A 22,738-nucleotide genomic window follows, 5' to 3' on the forward strand; every position below is an offset into this window, starting at 1 on the left:
TCAAAAGTACACTGCTGTTTGCCCAACAAATAATGATGTTGATTTGATAAGTTATTGGACTAAAAATAGAGCGTGTGTGCTGGGTGACTAGGGGTTTGGAAATCCGTTTGTGTAGGTCATTACTGGACCTTAGTAAGAGGCTGACACACTGGAGACTTGGACGTTGCTGGTCCTTTCCTGACTTGCTTCACAGCTTGTTTGGCTCTTCATGTGACAGTCTGAGGTTTTGTGCTAGACCACAGGGCGAGCCGCTGATTCGCAGAGCTGACCTCCACTATAAGCGTTTTCATCTTTGGCAGAAAAGTGCAGAGGCTACAAACAGGCAGGCGTCCTGTGCCCAAGTCAGCGCATTACTTCGTGGGTGATGGGCACGTGTTTCTTGAAGACTTCCTGAATCACAGTATGACTAACTTCTCTCAGCTAATCTTCCATGTAACTCCTGACCACTGGGGTTTTGTAGCCAATGGTGTTTTTGTCCTCTACGTGGGTATTACAGGAAATTCCAGAAATCCCTCTCTCTCATTCCATTTCATGTTAACTCCACCAAATGCACAAATGTAGAAAGTTTTCCTTTTTTTTCTCTTTTCTCTTTTTTAGTTTAAATTCAGTTAATTAACATACAATGTATTATTTGTTTCAGGGGTACAGGTCTGTGGTTCATCTGTCTTATATAGTACCCAGTGCTCATTACGACACATAATCTCCCCAATGTCCATCACCCAGTTACCCCATCCCCCCACCACCCTCCCCTCCAACAACCCTCAGTTTGTTTCGGATGATTAACGGTCTCTTATGGGGGGCGCCTGGGTGGCTCAGTCGTTAAGCGTCTGCCTTCGGCTCGGGTCATGATCCCGGGGTCCTGGGATTGAGCCCAGCATCGGGCTCCCTGCTTCATGGGGAGCCTGCTTCTCCCTCTCCCACTCCCCCTGCTTGTGTTCCCTCTCTCGCTGTGTCTCTCTCTGTCAAATAAATAAATAAAAAATCTTTAAAAAAATAGTCTCTTATGGTTTGTCTCCCTCTCTGGTTTCATCTTGTTTCATTTTTTCCTCTCTTCCCCTATGATCCTCTGCCTTGTTTATTAAATTGCACATATTAATGAGATCATATGATAATTGTCTTTCTCTGATTGACTTATTTTGCTTAGCATAATACCCTCTAGTTCCATCTATGTCGTTGCATATGGCAAGATTTCAATTTTTGATGGCTGCGTAATATTCCATTGTATTTATATATACCACATCTTCTTTATCCATTTATCTGTTGATGGATATCTGGGCTCTTTCCATAGTTTGGCTATTGTGGACATTGCTGCTATAAACATTGGGGTTCAGGTGCCCCTTTGGATCACTACATTTGTATCTTTGGGGTAAATACCCAGTAGTGCAATTGTTGGATCATAGGGTAGCTCTATTTTCAACTTTTTGAGGAATGTCCATACTGTTTTCCAGAGTGGCCGCACCAGCTTGCATTCCCACCAACAGTGTAGGAGGGTTTTTTTCTTTTTCCTCATCCTCGCCAACATCTGCCGTTTCCTGACTAGTTAATTTTAGCCACTGTAACCCGTGTGAGGTGGTATCTCATTGTGGTTTTGATTTGTATTTCCCTGATGCCAAGTGATGTTGAGCATTTTTTCATGTGTCTGTTGGTCATTTGGATGTTGTCTTTGGAGAAATGGCTGTTCATGTCGTCTGCTCATTTCTTGATTGGATTATTTGTTCTTTGGGTGTTGAGTTTGATAAGTTCTTTATAGATTTTGGGTACTAGCCCTTTATGTGGTATGTCATTTACAAATATCTTCTCCCATTCTGTTGGTTGCCTTTTGGTTTTATTGACTGTTTCTTTGCTGTGCAAAAGCTGTTTATCTTGATGAAGTCCCAACAGTTCATTTTTGCCCTTGCTTCCCTTGCCTTTGGAGATGTGTCTAGCAAGAAGTTGCTGCTGCAAAGTTTTACTTTTTATCAGTTGATACTAATGGATGGCATTGGGTGAATTATTTTAGTCTTCTTAGGGGCTCAGTTTTCTCACCTGTACAATGAAAAAGTTATCTAAGCTTCTAGGAATCTTTGGAGATGAGAAATCTAAGAAAATAACCACGTAGCTCAGTGCTGTGGCTTTTTTGGTTTGTTTTGAAATGATTCTTTTTTTGTTCTTTTAAAATTTATTTATTCATTTCAGAGAGAAAGAGGTGGGGAAGAAGGGCAGAGGGCGAGAGAGAATCTCAAGCGGACTTCCACTGAGCTCAGAGCCTGATGTGGGGCTTGATCTTAAAACCCTGAGATCATGACCTGAGCTGAAATCAAGAGTTGGATGCTTAACCAACTGAGCCACCCAGACGCACCTGAAATGATTCATTCTTAGATGTCATCAAAAGATAGCCTAACGGGTATGATGTGCCCATGTTGGTCATGGTTTACTGAGAGTCAGATCAGGCTTTGAGAAATGTTAGTTGAGGTTCTGTTAAGTGTCAGCCTTCAGGCTGGGCGCTTGGAATATTGTCATGAACGGATTGGTCCCCACCGTCATGAGTTTATAGTCTCGTGAGGGAAATTGGATGCGTGACATGACCTTTGAGTATTTAGGTTTCAACTCTGATAAAGAAGTTCCCCTAGGGGTGCCTGGGTGGCTCAGTCCGTTAAGCGGCTGCCTTTGGCTCGGGTCATGATCCCGGGGTCCTGGGATCGAGCCCCACGTCTGGCTCCCTGCTCGGTGGAGAGCCTGCTTCTCCCTCTCCCTCTGCCTGCCTCTCTGCCTACTTGTGCTCTCTTTCTGTCAAATGAATAAATAAAATCTTAAGGAAAAAAAAGACTTTCACCTATAACCGAGGAGGGCTAGGCCTAGCTTCAGGAAAACATTTTACTTTGTTTAAAAACACTACGATCTTTGTTTTGATTTCAGGTAAGTGAGATAACCAACTTGTAATTAGAGGCCTCTGCTTTTCTTTTCCAAACTTGTCAAAACCACAGTTCACTTTGGAATGTCTAAACTTCTTGATCTGCTGAGGTATCGCGTAGTTTACTAGACTTATGACTGCAGTTCATTCTGCAGCGGGCACTGGAAACTTAAATCCAAGTCTATGGTCCTGATGCTCTTGAGCAGTGTAAAATGCTCTGTCCTCTCTGCAACTGGACCAGCAGCAGAAGTGTGAACGGGCGGCGCGCTGGTGACGTCTGGGCAGGTGGTGCGTTTTTCCATACGGTTTAGAGATTCTGCGCCTTCTTATTTGGTAGTTTTTACTCTTCTGAACCAAGAGTGCGCTTAGCCGATGAAGCCCCATTTCCATCCGGAAGACATGGCCATGTGTGCTCTGCCGAGTGCCTCGCAGATGTTACCTGCTGCTGCGTCAGGCACCACCGAGATAGGTGGGCCGTGCATGCTGACAGCGGGCCTCACTGCACTGCATGGATCACATCGCTTCTTTATTACAGGTGACCTCGGGGGGAACAGAAAGCATACTGATGGCCTGCAAGGCTTACCGGGACCTGGCCTTTGAGAATGGGATCAAAACTCCAGAAATGTATGTATGTGTTTCTTTTGGATTTATCTGTTTGGAGTACTGCGGTTGGAAACAACCTGACCATCTGTTTTCTACTTCTCTTCCCTCTTCCTCTGGCAGTTCAGTCCTCCTTCTTCCTGTCCCGCGCCCTGGACCCTTATCCCTTCACATTCCACAGAATCCTAAGTGGATCAGCCAGTTAATTTTAAAGGTCATTCCCTTTCCCAACCCCCAAGTTTATACGTGGTATATACTGAAAGCAAGAATGAGATCCTTTTCCTAAAAGTGACAGGTTGAACAGGACTACATCTTTGAATTTTGTGATATTTATTATAAATAATCTGGAGCCTAAGGAAAACTCTCTAATAATCCCTTAAATTCAGGGAAAGTTACTTAAATATAATAGGCTGCCTCAAAGTGCTTCCTAAAAAAATTTCAGCCTGAGGGCTGTTTTCTGGGAGGAGAAAAAAAAATTTTTCTTTAAAGATTTTATTTATTCATTTGACAGAGAGACCGTGAGAGAGGGAACACAAGCAGGGGGAGTGGGAGAGGGAGAAGTAGGTTTCCCACGGAGCAGGGCACCCTGGAATCATGACCTGAGCCGAAGGCAGACGCCTAATGACTAAGCCACCCAGGCGCCCCTGGGAGGAGAAATTTTTTAAATCTTTTTGAGATTTATCCATAATGCCACCCCATAGACATAACTTTGATATTTGGCTGCATTTTTTTTTTCTAGACCCTCTCTTTGCCCAGAGTGTTTATACTACATCCTCTGGGTTACTGTTTTCCCACAAGTATCAGTGACTAAGGGTTGCATGTGATCTCATGCTGTGCAGCCTAAGAGAATAAATCAGGCTGCCATCTTTCTCCATACATGAATCTTAGTGCTTCGTACTCAGTAATAGTCTTTCCTTCCTTAAAGGGAACACACTGATTTTGAGAGTGCAGTAATTGAGCGAAGTCTGAAAGCAAATACTTAACCATGACTTAGTCTCCTTTTCAGTGCTATTTGTCTTTTTTTTGTTTTTTTAAGTAAGCTCTACGCCCAGCGTGGGCCTTGCACTCATAACACCAAGATCAAGAGTCACAGGCTCTACTGACTGAGCCGAGCCAGCCAGGTGCCCCCATTTCAGTACTGTTTGAAGTGCTGCTTCTTTTTTTTTTAAAGATTTTATTTATTTATTTGTGAGAGAGAATGAGAGACAGAGAGCACGAGAGGGAGGAGGGTCAGAGGGAGAAGCAGGCTCCCCCCTGAGCAGGGAGCCCGATGCGGGACTCGATCCCGGGACTCCAGGATCATGACCTGAGCTGAAGGCAGTCACTTAACCAACTGAGCCACCCAGGCGCCCCGTGAAGTGCTGCTTCTAAGTATGTAGGAACAATGGGAATTATAGTTTCTCACAGGCTTGTGGGCTTTCAGAGCTGGAAGGAACCACTGACCCTGATACAAGCAGACTTAGGTTCCTGCTTGGCCATGTGTCATGTCAGCGTACCCCCACCAACGGCTCCCTGGCTTTGGATGGCCAACATGAGAAGGCTCTGCCTGATGCCAATCTGATCCAAATTCCCAGTCCCTCGTCTCCTGCCTGTCAGCCATGCTTTATGCTTTGGATTTCCTAAACCAGAGGGAGAAGATTTCTATAGAAAATCAATTGACCTCTTTTTCTTTCTGCTTAAAAAGAAAAGTAAAACAATATAAACACTTGTAAAAACGTGAGGAAAAATATTTAGACGTTTACTCCTGGTGACGTAGATGAGCTGCTAACTAGGCTCTCTCTTGAGCCCTGCTTTTATCGGAATTTCATTACTCTCTTCTCTGTCATTTAGTGTGGCCCCCCAAAGTGCCCATGCTGCATTTGACAAAGCAGCCAATTATTTTGGGATGAAGATTATACGGGTTCCGCTGAACAGAATGATGGAGGTGGATGTTCGGGTGAGTTCCCCTGAAGGGCCATTTCGTGCCATGGACCGTGAGGAGCAGGGACGCACCTGACTGACTGGTGTTTTCCAGCATCGCGTGCAGAGAGGCTCCAAAGGCCTTGGGCTCTAGGCGCCGGAGCTGCCGAGCTGCCACCGGCTGTGGTGATGGAGTGTGCCTCAGGGTTTTCATAAATTCATGAGCTCTGATAGCAGAGATGATCCAGCCCCTGACTTGAGACTTCGCTGACCTGGGTTTTGCTGCAGCAACATGGCTTTCTCCTCTCTGTAAAAAGAGCACAGACTGACTTACCCCAGGACTCTCCCTGCGGTTTTCATGAGCCCGCATCCATATCCTCGCCAATATAACAGTAACTGTATCTTTTCAGAACTAAACTACCCAGTTTCTTAGCACTAGCGTTATTGCTGCCTGCCGTCTTTATTGATACACTGACTGACAGTTGACAAAAAAAATTGTACATATCTGTGGTCCCAGCTTGATATTCTGATGACACTTGTACACAGTGATAGACGAATACGCAGACGAATCACCACAGTCACACTACTGAGTGTATTCCATCCCCTCAAATAGTTACCATCTTCTGTCATTTTCCTTTTTTCTGGGTTAGAATACATAGGGCTACTCTCTGGACCGCTGGCTGATTTCAGGCACACGTGCGGTATTGTTATGCATGGTCACACGGCCGTCCGCGAGCGGTCCAGAACTTCCTGTCAGGCGTCACCGAAACTTGGTGCCCCTCATCCTCCGGCCCCCGGCAACCGCCACTCTACTCTGTGCCTCTGAGTGTGACTGTCGTGGGTGCCGTGTATGTGAGGTCATGCAGCATTTGTGTCTCTGGCCCTGGCTTACGGCACTCAGCAGAGTGTCCTCCAGGTTCATCCATGCTGTCACAAATGGCAGGCTCTCTTTTTTGAAGACCCAGTAGTAGTCCTTTAGTCGTTATTTTTATGCCGTGCCTGTGTGGAGAACTCTCCAGCGTCGGGATGCTGTAAGAATTGCATCTGAGCCTTGTGACAGCCCAGGGAGGCTGGAGAAACTGTCAGTCCTTTTGCAGTGCACGGGTGAGGAAACAGTCCGGGTGGAGTTAAATCATTTGCCCCAGGTTTCCACACTCGTGAGTGGGGCTGGGACTCGCACAGGCTCATCTGCCTCTTGGCCCGAGGCCGTTTTTCCTCCCACAGTGATTTGCCGTGTTGTGGCCGCAGACTGTCCCCCCGGCTGGAGCCCTCTGGCCATGTCTGTGCTGCCGCCATGGCAGGGGGCTGTCTTCTCCTGGGTTGGAGAGACAGAGGAGGTGGGCTAGAGGAGCGCAGACCCTGAGCTGGGGGCCTGGAGTGCTCTTGGCATTCTGACGTGGCTTCTCATTTTCCTTTCACCTTTAAACCCCTAGGCAATGGGGAGAGCCATCTCCAGGAACACGGCCATGCTCGTCTGTTCTACCCCGCAGTTTCCTCATGGTGTCATCGATCCTGTCCCTGAAGTGGCCAAGGTACGCGGGAGAAATGGGCTGCCAGGCACTTAAGTTGAGATTTGAAAATAGAACCTAATGGTGCAGTACTCGGCAAGGAGAAGCAAGTCTGAGTTTAGATTTGTGCACAAATTTCCTGAGCCCCATAGGAAGCCCTGCGGCTCTGTTTGGAGCCTCAGAAAGTTACTGGCTTCTGCTGTGGGAAGAAGACTTTGTGGAAACTGGGTATTCTGAAAGAGTACTGGCATTTGGATTCAGCCGGGGAAATGAGCTGCATGTAGGAGCCTGCCTACCAGAGGGTGGCATCCAACAGCGCCACCCGCCTAGCGCCCCCTCCTCCCCACCCTGCATTACTAAATAAAGCAGGACTCTCCCCCTGCATCAGAGGGCTGCTCATTTCCTGCTTGATTTTATAGTCAGGTTGAGGCCCTGCGTATTTAAATATAAAATACCACATTTCAGAGGAATTATTTTGAAGCCTAAATACATTTAAAAGATGAGCTTTATTAGGAATGTGAAAACTAGCCAGTTTTTTAAAGCCTGAAAGATGCATTATAGAGTGGCCTTGTGGTTGCAGCACACCTTTCCACCTGTGTCTTGCAGAGTTTTTGTTATATGGCTATAAATGAAATTCTCTTGTGGTCTTTGTTTTTTGAACTAGCTGGCTGTCAAATACAAAATACCTCTTCATGTAGATGCTTGTCTGGGGGGCTTCCTCATTGTCTTTATGGAGAAAGCAGGATACCCACTGGAGCAACCGTTTGATTTCCGGGTGAAAGGTGTGACCAGCATTTCAGCTGATACCCACAAGGTGAGACAGGGAAGGGACCAAATGTTAATCAAAGGAGGCACCTGATTATTTCGACTACTATCAACAAAATAAATTGGTTAAAGCATTAACTTCCGCCCAGAATGTAAAATTAAATCTGGCTCTTTGCTCTCACCCGCATAGCTGGTTCAGGTGACAAAGTATGGTGCTAGAGGTGACACATAATCGTGCAAAGGGACCTATTTGTGGCATGTGGCTCAGAAAATTTCTGCATCCACTGACTGTATGTAGCTGGGATGTGCCAGGACAGGGGCCCCTAGAAAAATGTTCCCTGAAGCTCTGAGATTCTCTGGGGTGGAGGGTAGCGATGAAGTTGATAGTGGGATTCCTGGGAGGAGGAGGTATGCTGGTGCTGAGCTCTCACGCCACGGGGGCTGCTGCCCCACATGACAGGAGCCAGCTAAGGGAAGAGTCCTTTGGAGAGAGGGCAGAACTGCGTGCTCAGGAATGTTCGGATGCCACCACCCCTGGTGGCCGGGATGGCTTTGCAGCTACATGCAGATGTGGGAGAAGCAGCAGCCTCAGGAATGTGTGCTCTGTGCTGAAGACACTCGCAGAGCTTGTTTTCATCTCAAGCATAGTGGAGACCTGTTTTTCAGACTCTTACGTGATGCCCGCGAATCTTCCGTCGGGATCTGATTTGGTTTCGCCTCGCACCCAGGCGACCCCCGTGCCCTCCTCCTTACCATCTCTCCCGGTGTGGGTCAGGGAGTGAGACTGGCTCCATGTTCGCGGCAGCGGGAGTTCACTAGGAGGGCACATTTCTGTAAGGAAACCAAGTACGCAGGTTGTTTTTAGGCTGGATTCAGTAGCTTCTAGATGCTGAACACTGTGATGTTCTTAAAAAGGAAGTATAAAAGAGATGGGAAGGGAGTCAGCTCGTGATTTCAGTTGCTCCAGGTGACGTGACTTCTACCCTTTTCCCCGGTTGCCAGTGGAAATTTATCTTTGCTTCCACCGTGCCGCACCACCCTGGGGTGCTGTTTACATAGAGAAGACACGTGCTGGGTGAGGGGGCCCCAGACGCCTCGGCCCTCCCAGAGGGCATTTCAGCCCCGTCCCCGCAGCGCCCTCCACCCGTAACGCTCTGAGTGTGGGTTGTTGGTGCAAGTGGGACGCGGTGGGAAACGGGCACGTGGAGGAGACGTGTGCCTGAGGAGCTTGCGGGCGCTCACCTGTGCACTTCTCCCCTCAGTACGGCTACGCCCCCAAAGGCTCCTCCGTGCTGCTCTACAGTGAGAAGAAGTACAGGAGCCATCAGTTCTTCGTGGCGACAGACTGGCAGGGCGGCATCTACGCCTCCCCGACCATCGCGGGCTCCCGGCCCGGAGGCATCAGCGCGGCCTGTTGGGCTGCCCTGATGCACTTCGGTGAGAGCGGCTATGTTGAGGCCACGAAACAGATCATCAAAACCACTCGCTTCCTCAAGTCAGAGTATGTGTGGAGGATTGGGGATCCGCCTCGTCTCTTGCTTTGTCTGCTCATAGGCCCGAGGCATCTGCCTGGCCAGCACCCATAGCTCCCAGCCCATCCCGCATCCCCTAGCGACCAGGGGCTTAGGACAGCAGCTTAGGAGTGTGGCGCCGGCCTGGGAGGAGAAGCTCCCTGGCTCTGCTGGGACTTGGAGGGTCAGACCCAGGCTTCACCTGTGGGCCATCGTGTCTCAAAGCGTGTCTTCACGACTGGCAGCTCTTACCAAGTGCCCATACACTGTGCAGTGTCATGCTTTAGACTGCGGTTCTCACACTTGAGCACGCATCTTAATCATCGGGAGGACCTGTCACGACACAGGTTGCTGGGCCCCACTCCCAGGATTCTCATTCCGTCCATCTGGAGTGGGAGTCTGAGGACTTGCGTTTCTGGGAAGCTCCCAGTGGATACTGAAACTGCGGGTCTAGGGCTCACACTCGGGGAGTCGCTGGTGGAACAGTGTCGGAGATGAGGCAGAGGGAACGGGGGAGGGGTGGGGGGGAGACCGAGGGTGAGATGAGGCTAGAACGAGGCTGCACGTTTGTCTGACCCACCTATTCATGTGCCCCCTGCCTATCTCTGTGGCTCATCCGCACTGGGGAGGCTTTTTCAGAACCTGGAGGGTGAGTGAAAGCTTTCGGCCAGTAGGCATGTCTCATTCGAAAAAAGCCTTCATATACCCAGCCGATAGACCCATCTGTTGTGAACTGCTCTACCATTTCTTGCTTTAGGGATTACATATATGACTTTTTAAATTGAAGAGATGGAGGGGTTATTTTGCCAGGATTTTTTTTAAGTGCATTTTTATGCCTCAGATGCCCCTGGGGCACATCACAATTTGGGAGTTGGGCATACAGGGTAGGAGCCAGTGGTTCTCTCATTGGAGCTCAGTGGGGTTTGGGCGTTTGAGTATTTGTAATGTTTGGGAACCACTGATCTCAGTCTTGCTGCCTGATTTTAGAAGGTGAGCGAGTTGAAGCCCTAAAAGATTAGATTGTGTTACAGGGGAGACGTTTGCATGATGAAAGAGATGATGGCCCGAGGAGTATATGTGGCTGAAATTTCCTTTCTATTCCCTTTTTTGTTTGTTTTAAGACTGGAAAGTATCAAAGGCATCTTTGTTTTTGGGAATCCCCAGTTGTCAGTCATTGCTCTGGGCTCCCGAGATTTTGACATCTACCGACTGTTTAACCTGATGACTGCCAAGGGCTGGAACCTGAACCAGCTGCAGTTCCCACCCAGGTAAGCCCGAGGAGCCTCCTGCCCTCACTGCGCTCTGTGACTTTGCAACAACTCGGGTAGCAGGGTGACCCAAAGCCTAGAGACTGACAGTGAGGCCAGCGCTCCAGGGCCGACAGAGTATCCGTGCGATTTTGTCTCGCCACCTGGCACTACTCAGTATCAAGGACGACACGATGAGCTTTCCAACTCTGGAGACCAGTGGTCGGTCACGAGCCCCTCCACCGCTGCCCCTGCCCACTTCTTGGGCTGTGTACTCCCTGCCCCATCTCGCACACCGCCATCAGATTGCTCTTGCCGACGGACTCATGACCTGAGTCATACTTAGCTCAGAACCCTCCCCAGGGCCTCTCATCATTCAGGCCCGCTGCCCTGTCCTGTCATATGCTTCTGTCATCTCATCTCCCACAATGTCTGTAAATAAACACCACACCCCGATGGCAGAGGTCCCCCCGGTGCCCTCCGTGCACCCCAATCCTTTCACTTTCTGGTGCTCTTGCCAGTCCCACCTGGACTCAGCTTCTTCCTCTGCACGATCCCTCTGTACCTCAGTCTCCCTCTAGGGGGCGTGAGAGTTTCTTCTGTGCCTTGAAGTCCTTCAAGACCCCTGGGGCCCTGTGCCCATGAGGGATTATTGTCTACAAGGAGAGCATCCCCTTGGTGGTCCCATGACTGAAGGCATAGCATTTGACAGTTTTTGAGGGGAGGAGTGGGACAGAACAGGCAGCCGTACTCCCTTCTGTCAGGATGTTGCTCGTGCGGAGGCATGAAACCCACATGCCGGCCCATGCTTGACAGCCATGTATTTGAGAGCCCCGATTCCCAGGACTGGGAACACTTGTCACAAATAACATGAAGAAGCGAGCAGTAAATTCCAGTATGTGACATGGGGCTGCTTTATTTTAGAACTTTGTTTTCTTTCCCCAAGGTTCATCTCTGCCTGTCTGTCTCTTCTCCCACAGTATTCATTTCTGCATCACGCTAGTACACACCCGGAAGCGAATAGCCGTGCAGTTCCTAAAGGACATCCGGGAGTCTGTCACTCAAATCATGAAGAATCCTAAAGCAAAGACCACAGGAATGGTAGGGACACTTGGGATGTTTTTCTTCTTATGGAAGTTCAGGTGTTGGGGGTGGTTTGGAAGAACCAGGTGACCTCGAGTCTGGTCCTGCCTCTGTCCCGTCTCCACAGACCTTATTCCTTGGAGCTGAGGACCTCTGCCTCACCCGTTCGCAGGCTCTTTGGTGTCAAGTGAGGTGTGCTGTATATAAAGCACCTTGTAAATTTGAATGTGTCATACAAAGGCACGTGGTGGTCCTGTCCCTTTGAACAGAAAATGTTGACATAGGAAAGACAATAAGCCTGTTTTCTCTGGAATTTTCTATGGCAAATCCCATAGGCCAGTTCCTTTGGGCTGAAAGGCAGACCGGCAAGTACCTGTGAAGAGCTGTCTGGTGTGGGCATACAGCCGGGGAGGGGAGCGGACATGGAAGGCGGGGGCGGGGGGATGGGCGGAATCAGAGCCGCAGCTTCATCTCCACCCCCATACGCCTCATTGCCAGTAATGCTCTCTGACTGGATTTGTAGGGTGCGATCTACGGCATGGCCCAGACGACCGTCGACAGGAACCTGGTTGCAGAATTGTCCTCCGTCTTCTTGGACAGCCTTTTCAGCACTGACACTGTAACTCAGAGCAGCCAGATGAATGGTTCTCCAAAACCCCGCTGAGCCTGGACCCTCTGTGGCCCCGAGGGGCTCCTGGCCTTCAGAGGGTTCTCGGAGAGTGGAACAGGCCACGCACAGTTTCAGCATCTGGTCTTGCTCCATAGAGCACGACGAGACAGACCATGAGACGGCTTGATCCTCAGGATTCTTGTTCCTCCTCTTGTCATCCTTCTGTGGTCTTTAATGTGGAGACCCTGAAGGAGTTCATTACCTAATTATTTTGCCCTTGTTCTCAAATGTTACCCTAGGGATTGTTTTAGCCATTTCCTTCTCTAACCTTCTAGCTTTCAACTTCACTTAATCATTGTGTGGCAGCTCTGACCAGTCCCGAGTCCTTACGGAGCCTGGGGGTGATTTCTCTGATAAAGAAGGTTTTCTTCGTTCTCTCAGGCAGATTGGCGAGGCAGATCGGAAGATGTTTCCCCAGGTGGGAGTTAGGTACCCTCTAAGCACGACGCCTTCTCAGCCTCCTCTTTGAGTAGGTGAGTTGTCTCGCAGAGTCACGTAGTGCAGCTCAGTTTCTTTTTCCAGGACACAGATGGACAGGCCGTTGTTCCTCTTTTTCGGGATTAGAATGGCTGAGCGTATCTGCTCAGTCTATCAAGGTAGGCTTTGGAGTGGCCCTCTGCTGTCCCCACTTGATACTTGGTGGCCACCATCTTTGGAGATTTGTGTTTGAACTCGTGCTCCCATTGGTTTGTTGTTGTTCCCCTGGATTAGGAAGAGAACGTGGTTTCCAGAGAGCCTAGGCCTTTCTGGCCCTGGTGCTTCCTGTCTGCATCGGCAGCGTTGGGAGCACAGCCGAACCCTCTCCTGGGCTGCTGAGGATGGGAAACCAGAGCCTTTTCTCAAGTTCTCTGAGGGTCACATTGGAATACATGTCCCCAGAGTTGGTGGTGGTCTCCCCTCACCCACTGCTGTAAGCCATCTCGTCTGAGAATATGTTTGCTTGAAGGAACAGCTCAGAGCACCTTCACAAGTTGCCTTGACTTACCCTAGGTGGGTGCATGGAGCACGTGAGAGAGCCTCCAAGGCAAGGAAACTTCTTCCCGTTCGTGTGTCCCTCCTGCCTCTTTCCGTCTGTTCAGCTCCCAAAGGTACTATGGCAGTTTAGCCTCAGGTACTGGACACTTCTCAGGCCCGGCTAACTTTGGACTAGGAAAGCATGATGGCAACTGTCAGCTGGGGCCTGGGGCCTGGGATTCCTTCCTAAGACTAGTTGCTCAGGGTGGTGCAGGGACAGGACCAAACCCTGTGCCCACTCCCCACCCTCCTCACCGTCGCACAGGGCCCTGATCTAGGTGGAGCCACTGTCTTCCTCTGAAGACGACATACCGTGCCTTTTTTCCTCAGCAGAGAGCGGTGGAGGGCTACTCCTGACCCAGGCCCTCGGGGAAGTGGGTCAGTCTTTGAGCTTTTATTTGGGTGGGGGAGGACTTTAGGGTAAGTCAGGAGAAAATAGCTGTTCCAATCCCCTTCTCAGGGACTCCTGAACCATTCAGCCTCTTCAGGCTGCTGTCCTCTGGCCTCCCTCACTGGGAATGCCGGCCGGGAGAGCCAGGACCACCAGACTCTCCCCCGGGCTCCGTGGCACGTTTGTCTGAAGTGGCCTCTGGCACTGTACTTCCTCCACGATAACTGTGACGAGCTGGCCGTGTCATTGCAGGGCTGGAGTGTGTGTGTTCCTCCTGTGCGGTGTGTGTGTGTGTGTGTGTGTGTGTGTGTGTGTACGCGCACGCGTGTGTGTGTGTGCACGTGCACGCAAGCATGTTAGAGGGAGACGCTAAGATCCTCTGGACACGGGAGCCGAGTTCCTTCCCGTCGCTGAACTGGGGGCACCTCCCGAGAGAGTTGCTGCGGCCGGAGCTGTGCGCCGGGGCTCCTGGGTCTCCGGCGCGTTCATGGTGCTGGAGGAAGACCCGGGACCCGAACCACCCTGCCGGCACCACTGTGGTTTGTCAGCTGCGAAAATGGAGAAGCCTGTGCCTGACAGAGCGTGCTGTTGCTCCCAGCGTCTGCGGGCCCTTCCTCTGCTGCCCCGGGGGCAGTGGTGTTTTTCAAAGGGACCTCCTGTAGCCACTTCATAGCACGAGCCTTAGTTTGCCTGACACTTGTGGGCTTTCCAGTCTATGCGTACCTGCGCACCTAGGAACACCTAGTCTGGCAGAGGCGGGCACAATGTCTTCAGGTGTCATGTTGCTAGCAGATGTCACATGGGCCTCTGCAGAAACTGTAGCATCTGGTTTCTACACGGAGTAAGCAGCCGCGTGACCCTCCTGCCATGTCACTTTTAATATTACCGGTTTTATACTTGGAAAATGGTACTTGCCTCTTTTAAATCTTTTCTGTATTTAACCTCTTTCTTCCCAGCTCAGTGCTCCCTTCCTAATTGCAGCAATAATATCTTAAAAAGCAATTCAGTAATTAAATGACCGAAATCTTAACCGACGTGGCTGGTTGCATTCATTTGCTTCTGTAGGGGTGGCCGGAGATCCCAGGTGGGGTGGTGGCCGCTGGAGAACTGGCGGCCGGTGGGAGATCGCCCCCTTGTGGTGAAAGGGTTGTGTGTGGTCACGGAGATTCAGGGCGCTAGCTGTCTGTGGGCGAGAGCACCTCCACGGGAGGCTTCCCCAGGAGTGCTGGTCATGTCTGCTTTAAGGAGGCTGGGACTCAGGTCTTTAGTTCCCCAGGGCCCGGGCCCAGCTTGTGTTTTCTGTCCTCTTCACCATCTATTTCTGCCTATACGTTAATGATGGATTGAGCCCTCCAGGGTGGGCTCCAGCCTGCTGGGCACTGGCTTCAGTGGTTTGGGAGTGGATGGAACCCCTTAGAATATCTTTGCACATATAACCGCTGGGCATCTTATTCCATTACAAGTAAGAAGTGAGAAGTCCTTCCAAAGGGCCTGGAGCCTGTCACTCAGGTAACCCAGCTTTTCAACCCGTTTGGACTTTGCCAGAATCAAGCCAAGGAATGCCGTCTTTGCTGGTTTTCTGCTAAATGACTTGGTTTCCTGAGCACCTACTTGCTTTGGGATTAACCCTAGAGGATGAGGCCAGGATATGCTTGGTTAGGAGGCCTGGCCCCCTCCATCCAAGAATTGGTGTTTGGATGCTTGCACCTGCTACGTAACCGCGGTGAACCCCTTTGCCTTCTCTGAGGGTTCTTGGTAGCAGCGAGCCACCTGCAGCCAGACGCGGCAGTGGAGAGGTAGTGACAGGCCTGACTTGACAGCCACCAACTACAGCCTGGGTCAGCAGAAGTCAGCGTTTGCGAGCCTTTTCTCAAGTTGGAGTCCTAATTGCCATCCTTTTTCTTGGGCTTTCTTTTTCATAATCTGTCCTTAACATCTTCCCCTGTGACGTCAGTCATTTGCACAAATAGTAGAATAAACATTTGTTTCTGAAAAAGTATCACTTATGTCTTTGTCCCACATCAGTCTTTCATAGAACTGGAGCGTCCTCTAGGTTGGCGCCTTTCAACCCCTGATCCATGGGTAAGCAGAGGCGGGACGGTGACCTAACACATGCTCCGTACCTCCTTGTCTGGTGGCTTCTGTCCCCTAATCCACAGTTGTCAGATCAAAGCACACTTAGGAAAAGGGAACTCAGAAGTGGAGCAGATGGGGGACCACCATCAGAATCTCATTGGTTTTGATTATTAAGTTTTCTGAGAACCTGCCATTGACATTGGTACTGTTAAGTCTCAGATCCTGCTGGTACCTCTACCAACAATGTGCTTATTTCTCGGATGCCGACCTCTGCCTCTTTTCTGGCCCTTGTAGGATGAACTCATCCAGGGTGACTGGGTTGTGACATTGCTAAATGTCTGTTCCAAGGAACCCTGGCATTTGCAAGTCAGCTTAGAACGCAGGCAGCTTCAGGCTAGGGGTTCTTGGATGAGAACCCATCAGGAGAAGGGCTTCCCACAATCCTGCATCATGGCATTTGCGGACTGCCATCCACGTGGCTTGCACTGGGGAGAGAGGAGACTGTGCTCTGTGCACCCCCCCGCCCCACTTCTCCCAGTCACAGCACATTAGTGGGAACAGTCTATCCTAGAGTTACTAGGTTGGCGGACTGAGTTGTAGGAATCCACTCCATAACTGCTCAGATGGGAAGTAGCCTGTCCCCTCCTAAGCTAGGATTTTTGTCCTCTCCCTTACACAGTAAAAGCGGGCAAGGCTTGAGACTCTGGCTAAGTCTCTAAGAAACCACAAGACACTATCAGGATTAGAAATCTCCCCCTGGGATGTTGTAGACCAGGAAGAACATAACCCAGCCGTAGACTGCCTTCCCAGTCGTAGATCCCACCATGCATAAGTACAAGTGTCCTGCAAACCTTTTCTTTTAGTCATGGTGCCACTTCGGCCACCCCTGCCTCAAGAATCCCATTCAGGGGGCGCCTGGGTGGCTCAGATGGTTAAGCGTCTGCCTTCGGCTCAGGTCATGATCCCAGCGTCCTGGGATCGAGTCCCACATCAGGCTCCCTGCTCCTTGGGAGCCTGCTTCTCCCTCTGCCTCTCTGTGTCTCTCATGAATAAATAAATAAAATCTTTAAAAAAAAAAAAAAAAAGAAGAATCCCATTCAGGTCTTCGAGGCACAAGTCAGTGGAGCGTCCAGACTTACCCTTGTCAATCACTTCATGTTCCCGGAGCTCATTTCTTACCCTTGCCTCTAGCATTGACTTCATTCATCCCGCCTAGTGGTAGTTACTGCTTCCTGCTTAATTCCCTTACATGAAGACAGGGTGGTCTGGTCTCACTCCGCCCTCCCCCCGCTCCCCCGCAATGCCTTGAACAGTGCCTCCCACGGAGTAAGTGCTTTAAATGCCTGTAGACTCCAATTTGGACTGACCTGTGGAAAGGAAGGTTCTAGAGCCTGAGACCAAGTGAAACACGAGTTTTATTTGAGGCATGAAAGCGCGGGTGCTTCTGTCACATACGGTGGGGTTGACTTCAGGGTCCCGGTTTCTAAGATAAGACTTGGTGCATCTTAGACACAGCTTCCTGGGAAAAGAATTAGAAAGGGAGCAGGACACAGCCTGGGAAGAAGAGGAAAGGTTGGCGATGATGGGGACATCTTCCACAGCAAGGACTCCCCCTAGCCGGAGGCGGCAGGGTCCACTTGGCCATTCCGGCTGCAGTAACATCTCAGGGCTCCCCGGTTCCCTTCCTGGATTTCCGATTCAGTCACCCCCTTCCCCTGAAGAATTCACAGAGGAAGGGCAGGGCCTAGGTCATGGACACTGCTACTTGTTCGATGAAGCTGGCCAGGTTTATGTCCCGTTCCGAAAGGCCGGCACACTCGTGGGTGCTCAGGGTGATGTGGACCTGGAACAAAATCAGAGGTTCGGGCCCCGAGCAGGAGAGGGTCACCGCTGTGCGGCTTGGCCACACCGAGCGCTCCAGGGTAGCAGCCGGTCTCCACGCTCTGGCCTGGGGGGCAGCCTTCCCGAGTCTCTAGCAACACTGCACACCCTCCCGTGGTGGCCCTGGCCTGGGGTCCGAGCTGTTCGCTGTGCGTGCTATTCTCAGCTCAGGTGATGACTTTTTCACTCCTCCACGGCGCACCTCCAGGAGGGGTTACGCCATTTAGAGCCATGAGCCGTGAATACGGCCCATCCCACAGCCTTGCCTTCCGTGGTTCGGCCTTCTTGATGCCTACTCACTGTCTACCTTACCCGCCTGTTCTCACCAGTGTTTTCATTTGCACTTCTTTAATTGGTAGTGAGCCTGACTATTTCGCAGGGCTGTTCATGTTGATTCTAGGTGGGGAGGCCCCTAGGGAAGGCCAGCGAAGGGCCTTCAGGACTGGGCCGGGCACGCATCGCTCACCTTGTTGTACACGTTAAACCATTCAGGATGGTGGTCCAGTTTCTCAGCCTGCAGGGCCACCCTCGTCATGAAGCCAAAAGCCTATGTAGTGAAGTGAGACCCAGGTCAGTGCTCTGAGAGACAGAGGGCTGCTCTAAGAGTTCCGGGTATGGAGAACCCAACACCCATCTACCCACTCTCCAGTCCTCAAGGGTGACACTCCAACCCGGCTAGGGTAGCGTCTGAAGGGGCTTGGGTGGCCGGGCTTTAAGGGAGAGAACAAGTTCTGGAGTGTAACCCCATCCGCCCCAGTCTCAGAAACTCTGTCCCACCCGGCGACATACCCGGTTGAAGTCTTTGAAATGGAACTGCTTGAAGATGGCGTCTCGGCCTTCCAGCTCGTTCCACCCCACAGCCCTCAGGTTAGGCAGCAACTGCTCCCGCTCCTCAGCACTTAGCCTGTGCGCTTTGCCAGCCTAGGAGAGGAAATCAACAGATTCCTTCCAGTCACGAGCGGAAGTCAGCCAGCCTCCCCGGGGGCTCTGGTGGCCGGGTCTAACGCAATGGACAGGGAGGCGTTGAGGGTGGCACCCTGCCCTGGGGGTGGGGCCCTGGCTCGCGCGCTGATGCGTTCTTAGATTTGGACACTCTGCTCAGAGAACAGAAAATCCTGAAGTGTGATGCAAGTCCCTGGGGCTGAGCAACATCCCCCCCGTCAGGCGACAGAGCCCCCCCCCCACCACCATAGGTCTCTTATGATAATGAGGGAGTAAAAGCAAAATCAAGCCCAGATGCGAATGTGTTACTACACAACTTTTCAGAGAAAGAGTATCCATGACTGTCCAACCTTCCTTTTTCTGTTATGGACTGTATCCAGTTCACCCCCACGTCCGCACTGTGACTCAAGGAAACTGAGGCCTAGAAGGGGAAAATGACCACAGTTCTCCTCACCCCCCCCCCCCCGCCGCCCCGTCCTTGAGAGCACAGGCATTGTGCTCTCAAGCAGACTCAGACTGCTTGAGAGCAGACTGAGCAGACTCAGACTGAGTCTGCTTCCTGGGCCTGGGGCAAAGGACCCAGCACTTAAAACACCTTCCAGGTGGTTCTTCACCACACCACAGTGGACACCCACTGGTACTACCTCCCAGTGGGTGTTCCTCATGCCCCCAGGCAGCCTCTGAGTACCAGCTGCCAGGCCTGGGGGCTTCGGATTCCCACCTTCTCGTCTACTCCATCAGCCTGGGGAGCCTGAGCCAACAGAGCTCAGGCCCAAAGTGGAAGTAACTTGGCCCAGGGCGACTGGACAAGCCTAATGCCTCAGGCTATTTACCTATTGTGCAAAGTGCCCTCCAGGCAGCCCAAGCTGGTACAGTTCAGGCCCTGAGTGGAACCCTCAGAGACAGAAGGAAGCAAAGGCCGGGTCCATTCTCTGGGGGGATGGACCCAGGCCTAGGCACTGAAAGGATCCCAGAATTGAGACTTCTGCAACAGAAACTCCAATAGAGTGTTGAAGGAAAAATGAACCAGTAAGGTCTGGGAAGAGAATGTGAGGGAGGCTAATTTAGCTTCATGAGGCAGCACGCAGCCTGGCAGCCGTGGGGGGCCGTTGGCAGGACTGGTTCAAGCCCCAGTTCTGCCACTGTCCAGCAGGTTGGCCCTGTGGCACTCACCTCCCTTGGCTTGAAAGGTAGAAGGGGCCCAGAACTTCCATTTCAGATCAGCAAGAGGAGCCAATGGGACATATCAATAAAGTCCATCCTCGTTAAGGGCCTACCATCTGCATTTGTAAAAGGAGACTTTCTGGGGCTAGCAGGCTTGTTAGGCCCTGCCGGTGTGGTGCTGAACTAGAAAAGCAGTACAGCCTCCTCTAAGTCAATCTTTCTCTCTCTCCTGAAAAACACTTGTTTTCTCTGGACTGATCCGGCTTGGTCCAGCTCAGCTCCTTTCCTCAGCTCTGCGAGATCGGCCTGCTGCGCCCAACCCCTGCTCCATTCCAGATCCGGCCCCTTCTCAGTGGCTGATAAGCCTGGTCATGTATCCAGGCAACCAGATGAATGTCAGCCCAGGCATCAGAACCCACTGCTTAGGTCTCTGGCCCAGAAAGAAGTAGGTGGGTACTAGTGAGCTCTTAGGAGGCACCCCTTGGCCTTTAGAGTCTTTGGGGATCCCCCAAGTTTCACAGCCTGGGGCTGAAATGACAAGCGCCTCTGAGAGCTGGGATCAGAGCGGGGGAAGGGGCAGTGTTTGCTTAGTAAATTACAGGCCAGGCCTGGCCCGGCCTGGTCATCTGGGGGAGTGTGCGCTCCGGTTACTGATTACCCGCCCCGCCTGCATCTTTGGGGCCTCAGAGCACCACACAACCAGTCTCACTCTCCCCCTGCCCTCCCTCCAAGCCACAGCTTTCCAAGTGCCTTCTCAGCTGTCACCACAGTCCCTACTGCTCCTCATGAACCAGGCCAGGGCTCCCATTCACCCCGCAGAGGGCGGGGGTATTGAAGTAGGGCTGAGCACAGCGCCAAGGCCCTCCTGGGGGAAATCCCAGCCTGCAGGGGGGCTGATCCTGAGCAATCGGGTCCCCATGGCTGGGCACAGGCCTCAAGCGAGGCACCAGGGGCTGGTTCTGAGGCCAGGGGGCAGTGCGGGGGGCAGAGAAACAGAACCAGCCTCCCTCCTACTCACACTCAGACACACGGTCGCCCCCCTCCCCTCAATGTTGACGAGAACCTGCCACCGAGTGGGGGCGATGTCTACGGGGCTCACCAGCTGCCTCTCACCGCCCCCCCGCCCTGGGCCCACCGCTCATGCGTCGCCTGCAGCCGCGAGGCGCCCCGGGGACACGGGCCTGGGAGCAGGGCCCTGCCTGGGCTGCGCCTCGCTGTCACCCGGCCGCGCCAGCGCCCCTCTCCCGGCCTCAGCTCGCCCTGGGGCACCACCGAGGGTGCGGGTGGCAGCGGGTCAGAGACCCCGGCTCTCCGAGCCTGGCGAGCGGCCGGCGGGCGAGGCGCTCGCAGGGACCGTCCCCCACCCTCGCCGCCCCCGCGATCGGCCCCTTCCTCTCCTCCGCTCCCCACCCCGCGCGCTCGGGCCCCACGGGCGGCGGCGCGCGACCCCCTCACCATGGCGGGCGCGGCGCAGGTGCGGACGCGGTCGAGCAGCAGGTGGCCGCGGGGCGGCGGGACGGCGCCGGGCGCTCGGGGCCGCGGGCGGGGAGGGGCCGAGAGGACCCGCCCACCGGTAATCGTTAACTCGGCCGCGACCCGCGCGCTCGGCCTCTGCCCCCTTCCAGCACTTTCTTCCGGGCTCCTGTTCCCCGGAGCTCAGGGGCTGAGAACGCGGGCTCCAGGTGCGGACTTCTGCGTTTGAATCGCGCTCTGCCAGTTACCAGCGTGTCACCCTGGACGCGAGATTACCTTTTTCGTTTTTAAAGGCAACTGATTGAGGTATTGGCCTACAAAAAACTGCACATAACTTAAGTGTACAATTTGATGCGTTTCGACATATGTGAGCTCTCGTGCAAGTACCACCACGATCATGCTCATAAACATATATCCATCGGCCCTGCAGGTTTCCTTCTTTCTCTGACAACCATTCATCTGCTTCCGGGCACAGTATGTTAGGTTGCATTTCCTAGAATTTTATGTAAATGCAGATCATACAGCGTATACTCTTGTGTCTAGCTTCTTATGACTCAGCATAATTACTTTGCGGTTCACCCCTGTGGTTGCATGTATCAATAGTTTCTTCCTTTCTATGGCTAAGTAAAATTTATTTTATAGTGTTACATTGTATGGATATACCACAATTTGTTGATCTGTTCACTTGTTGATGGACATTTGGGTTGTTTGCAGTTTTTCACTATTACAAATAAAGCTGCTATGCACTTTCCCATCCAAGTCTGTTTAGACTTTCATTTCTCTTGGGTAAATGTCTGGGAGTGAAATGGCTACGTCACATGGCAGACGTGTGTTTATAACTTGTTAGGAAACTGCTAGACTGCTTCCCAAAGTGGTTGTACTATTTTATGTGCCCTCCAGCAGTGTATGAGAGTTCCAGTTTCCCTACACCCTCAATGATGCACCAATATTTGTTATGGTCAATCTTTTTCATTTCAGTCATTCTATTTGCTGTGTAGTGGTATCTCATTGTGGTTTTCCTTTGAGTTTCCTTAATGGCTAATGATATTGAACAGTCTTTCAGGTGTTTATTTTCATTGGTAAATCTGATGAATTGCCTTCAAATTTCCTGCCCCCCCCCCCCCCCCCCCGTTTTGTGTTCTTACTGGGTTTTGAGAGTTCTTTATTCTGGATATGAGCACTTTATCAGAGATGTGGTTTGCCAGTTTCTTCTTTGTGTTTCACACTGTCTTTCAAAGAGCAAGCGCCCTTAATTTTGATGAAATCCAATTTATCCAATGCTACTTTTATGGATTAGTATTTTGGTGTTGCAACTAAGAAATCTTTGCCTAACCCAATGTCATGAAGATTTTTCTGTTATGTTTTCCTTTTGTGATGTTTTCTCCTGTGTTTTATAGTTTTTGGGTTTGCATTTAGGTCTATGATCCATTTTGAGTTCAATTTTCCTATGCTTTGAGTTATGGATCCCAATTCACTTTTTGCATATGAATATTCAGTTCTTCCTTTCTCCATGGAATTGCTTTTACACCTTTGTAAAAACTCAGTTGAAGGTATATGTGTGGTTTACTTATAATTGACCTATATGTGTGGACTCTATCCTGTTCATTGATCGGTTTGTCCATCT

At 51.3% G+C, this 22,738-nt stretch overlaps 2 protein-coding genes across 5 annotated transcripts in view; one reads left to right on the plus strand and one right to left on the minus strand.

Moving 5' to 3' along the window:
* SGPL1 (sphingosine-1-phosphate lyase 1) overlaps positions 1-14,608 on the plus strand; it is a 56,608-nt gene extending 42,000 nt beyond the window's left edge. For all 4 annotated transcript variants that reach the window (XM_021699640.1, XM_021699643.1, XM_021699642.1 and 1 more), the window contains exons 8-15: positions 3,426-3,514; positions 5,321-5,426; positions 6,823-6,921; positions 7,562-7,711; positions 8,925-9,163; positions 10,295-10,441; positions 11,401-11,521; positions 12,027-14,608. In XM_021699640.1, coding sequence (XP_021555315.1) covers positions 3,426-3,514; positions 5,321-5,426; positions 6,823-6,921; positions 7,562-7,711; positions 8,925-9,163; positions 10,295-10,441; positions 11,401-11,521; positions 12,027-12,167 — 1,092 coding nt within the window. In that variant the 3' untranslated portion in view covers positions 12,168-14,608. The remainder of the gene's footprint in view (positions 1-3,425; positions 3,515-5,320; positions 5,427-6,822; positions 6,922-7,561; positions 7,712-8,924; positions 9,164-10,294; positions 10,442-11,400; positions 11,522-12,026) is intronic.
* Positions 14,609-17,051: 2,443 nt separating this feature from the next.
* On the minus strand, positions 17,052-21,248 carry PCBD1 (pterin-4 alpha-carbinolamine dehydratase 1). Its single transcript, XM_021699871.1, has 4 exons — positions 21,097-21,248; positions 18,325-18,456; positions 18,002-18,082; positions 17,052-17,497 (listed from the first exon to the last, which is right to left on the minus strand). The coding sequence occupies exons 1-4, from the start codon at positions 21,097-21,099 to the stop codon at positions 17,399-17,401; spliced, it is 315 nt and encodes a 104-aa protein (XP_021555546.1). The 5' UTR covers positions 21,100-21,248; the 3' UTR covers positions 17,052-17,398.
* Between the last annotated feature and the right edge of the window lie 1,490 nt (positions 21,249-22,738).

Source organism: Neomonachus schauinslandi, chromosome 6 (assembly GCF_002201575.2).
Source record: "Neomonachus schauinslandi chromosome 6, ASM220157v2, whole genome shotgun sequence".
Lineage (NCBI taxonomy): Eukaryota > Metazoa > Chordata > Mammalia > Carnivora > Phocidae > Neomonachus > Neomonachus schauinslandi.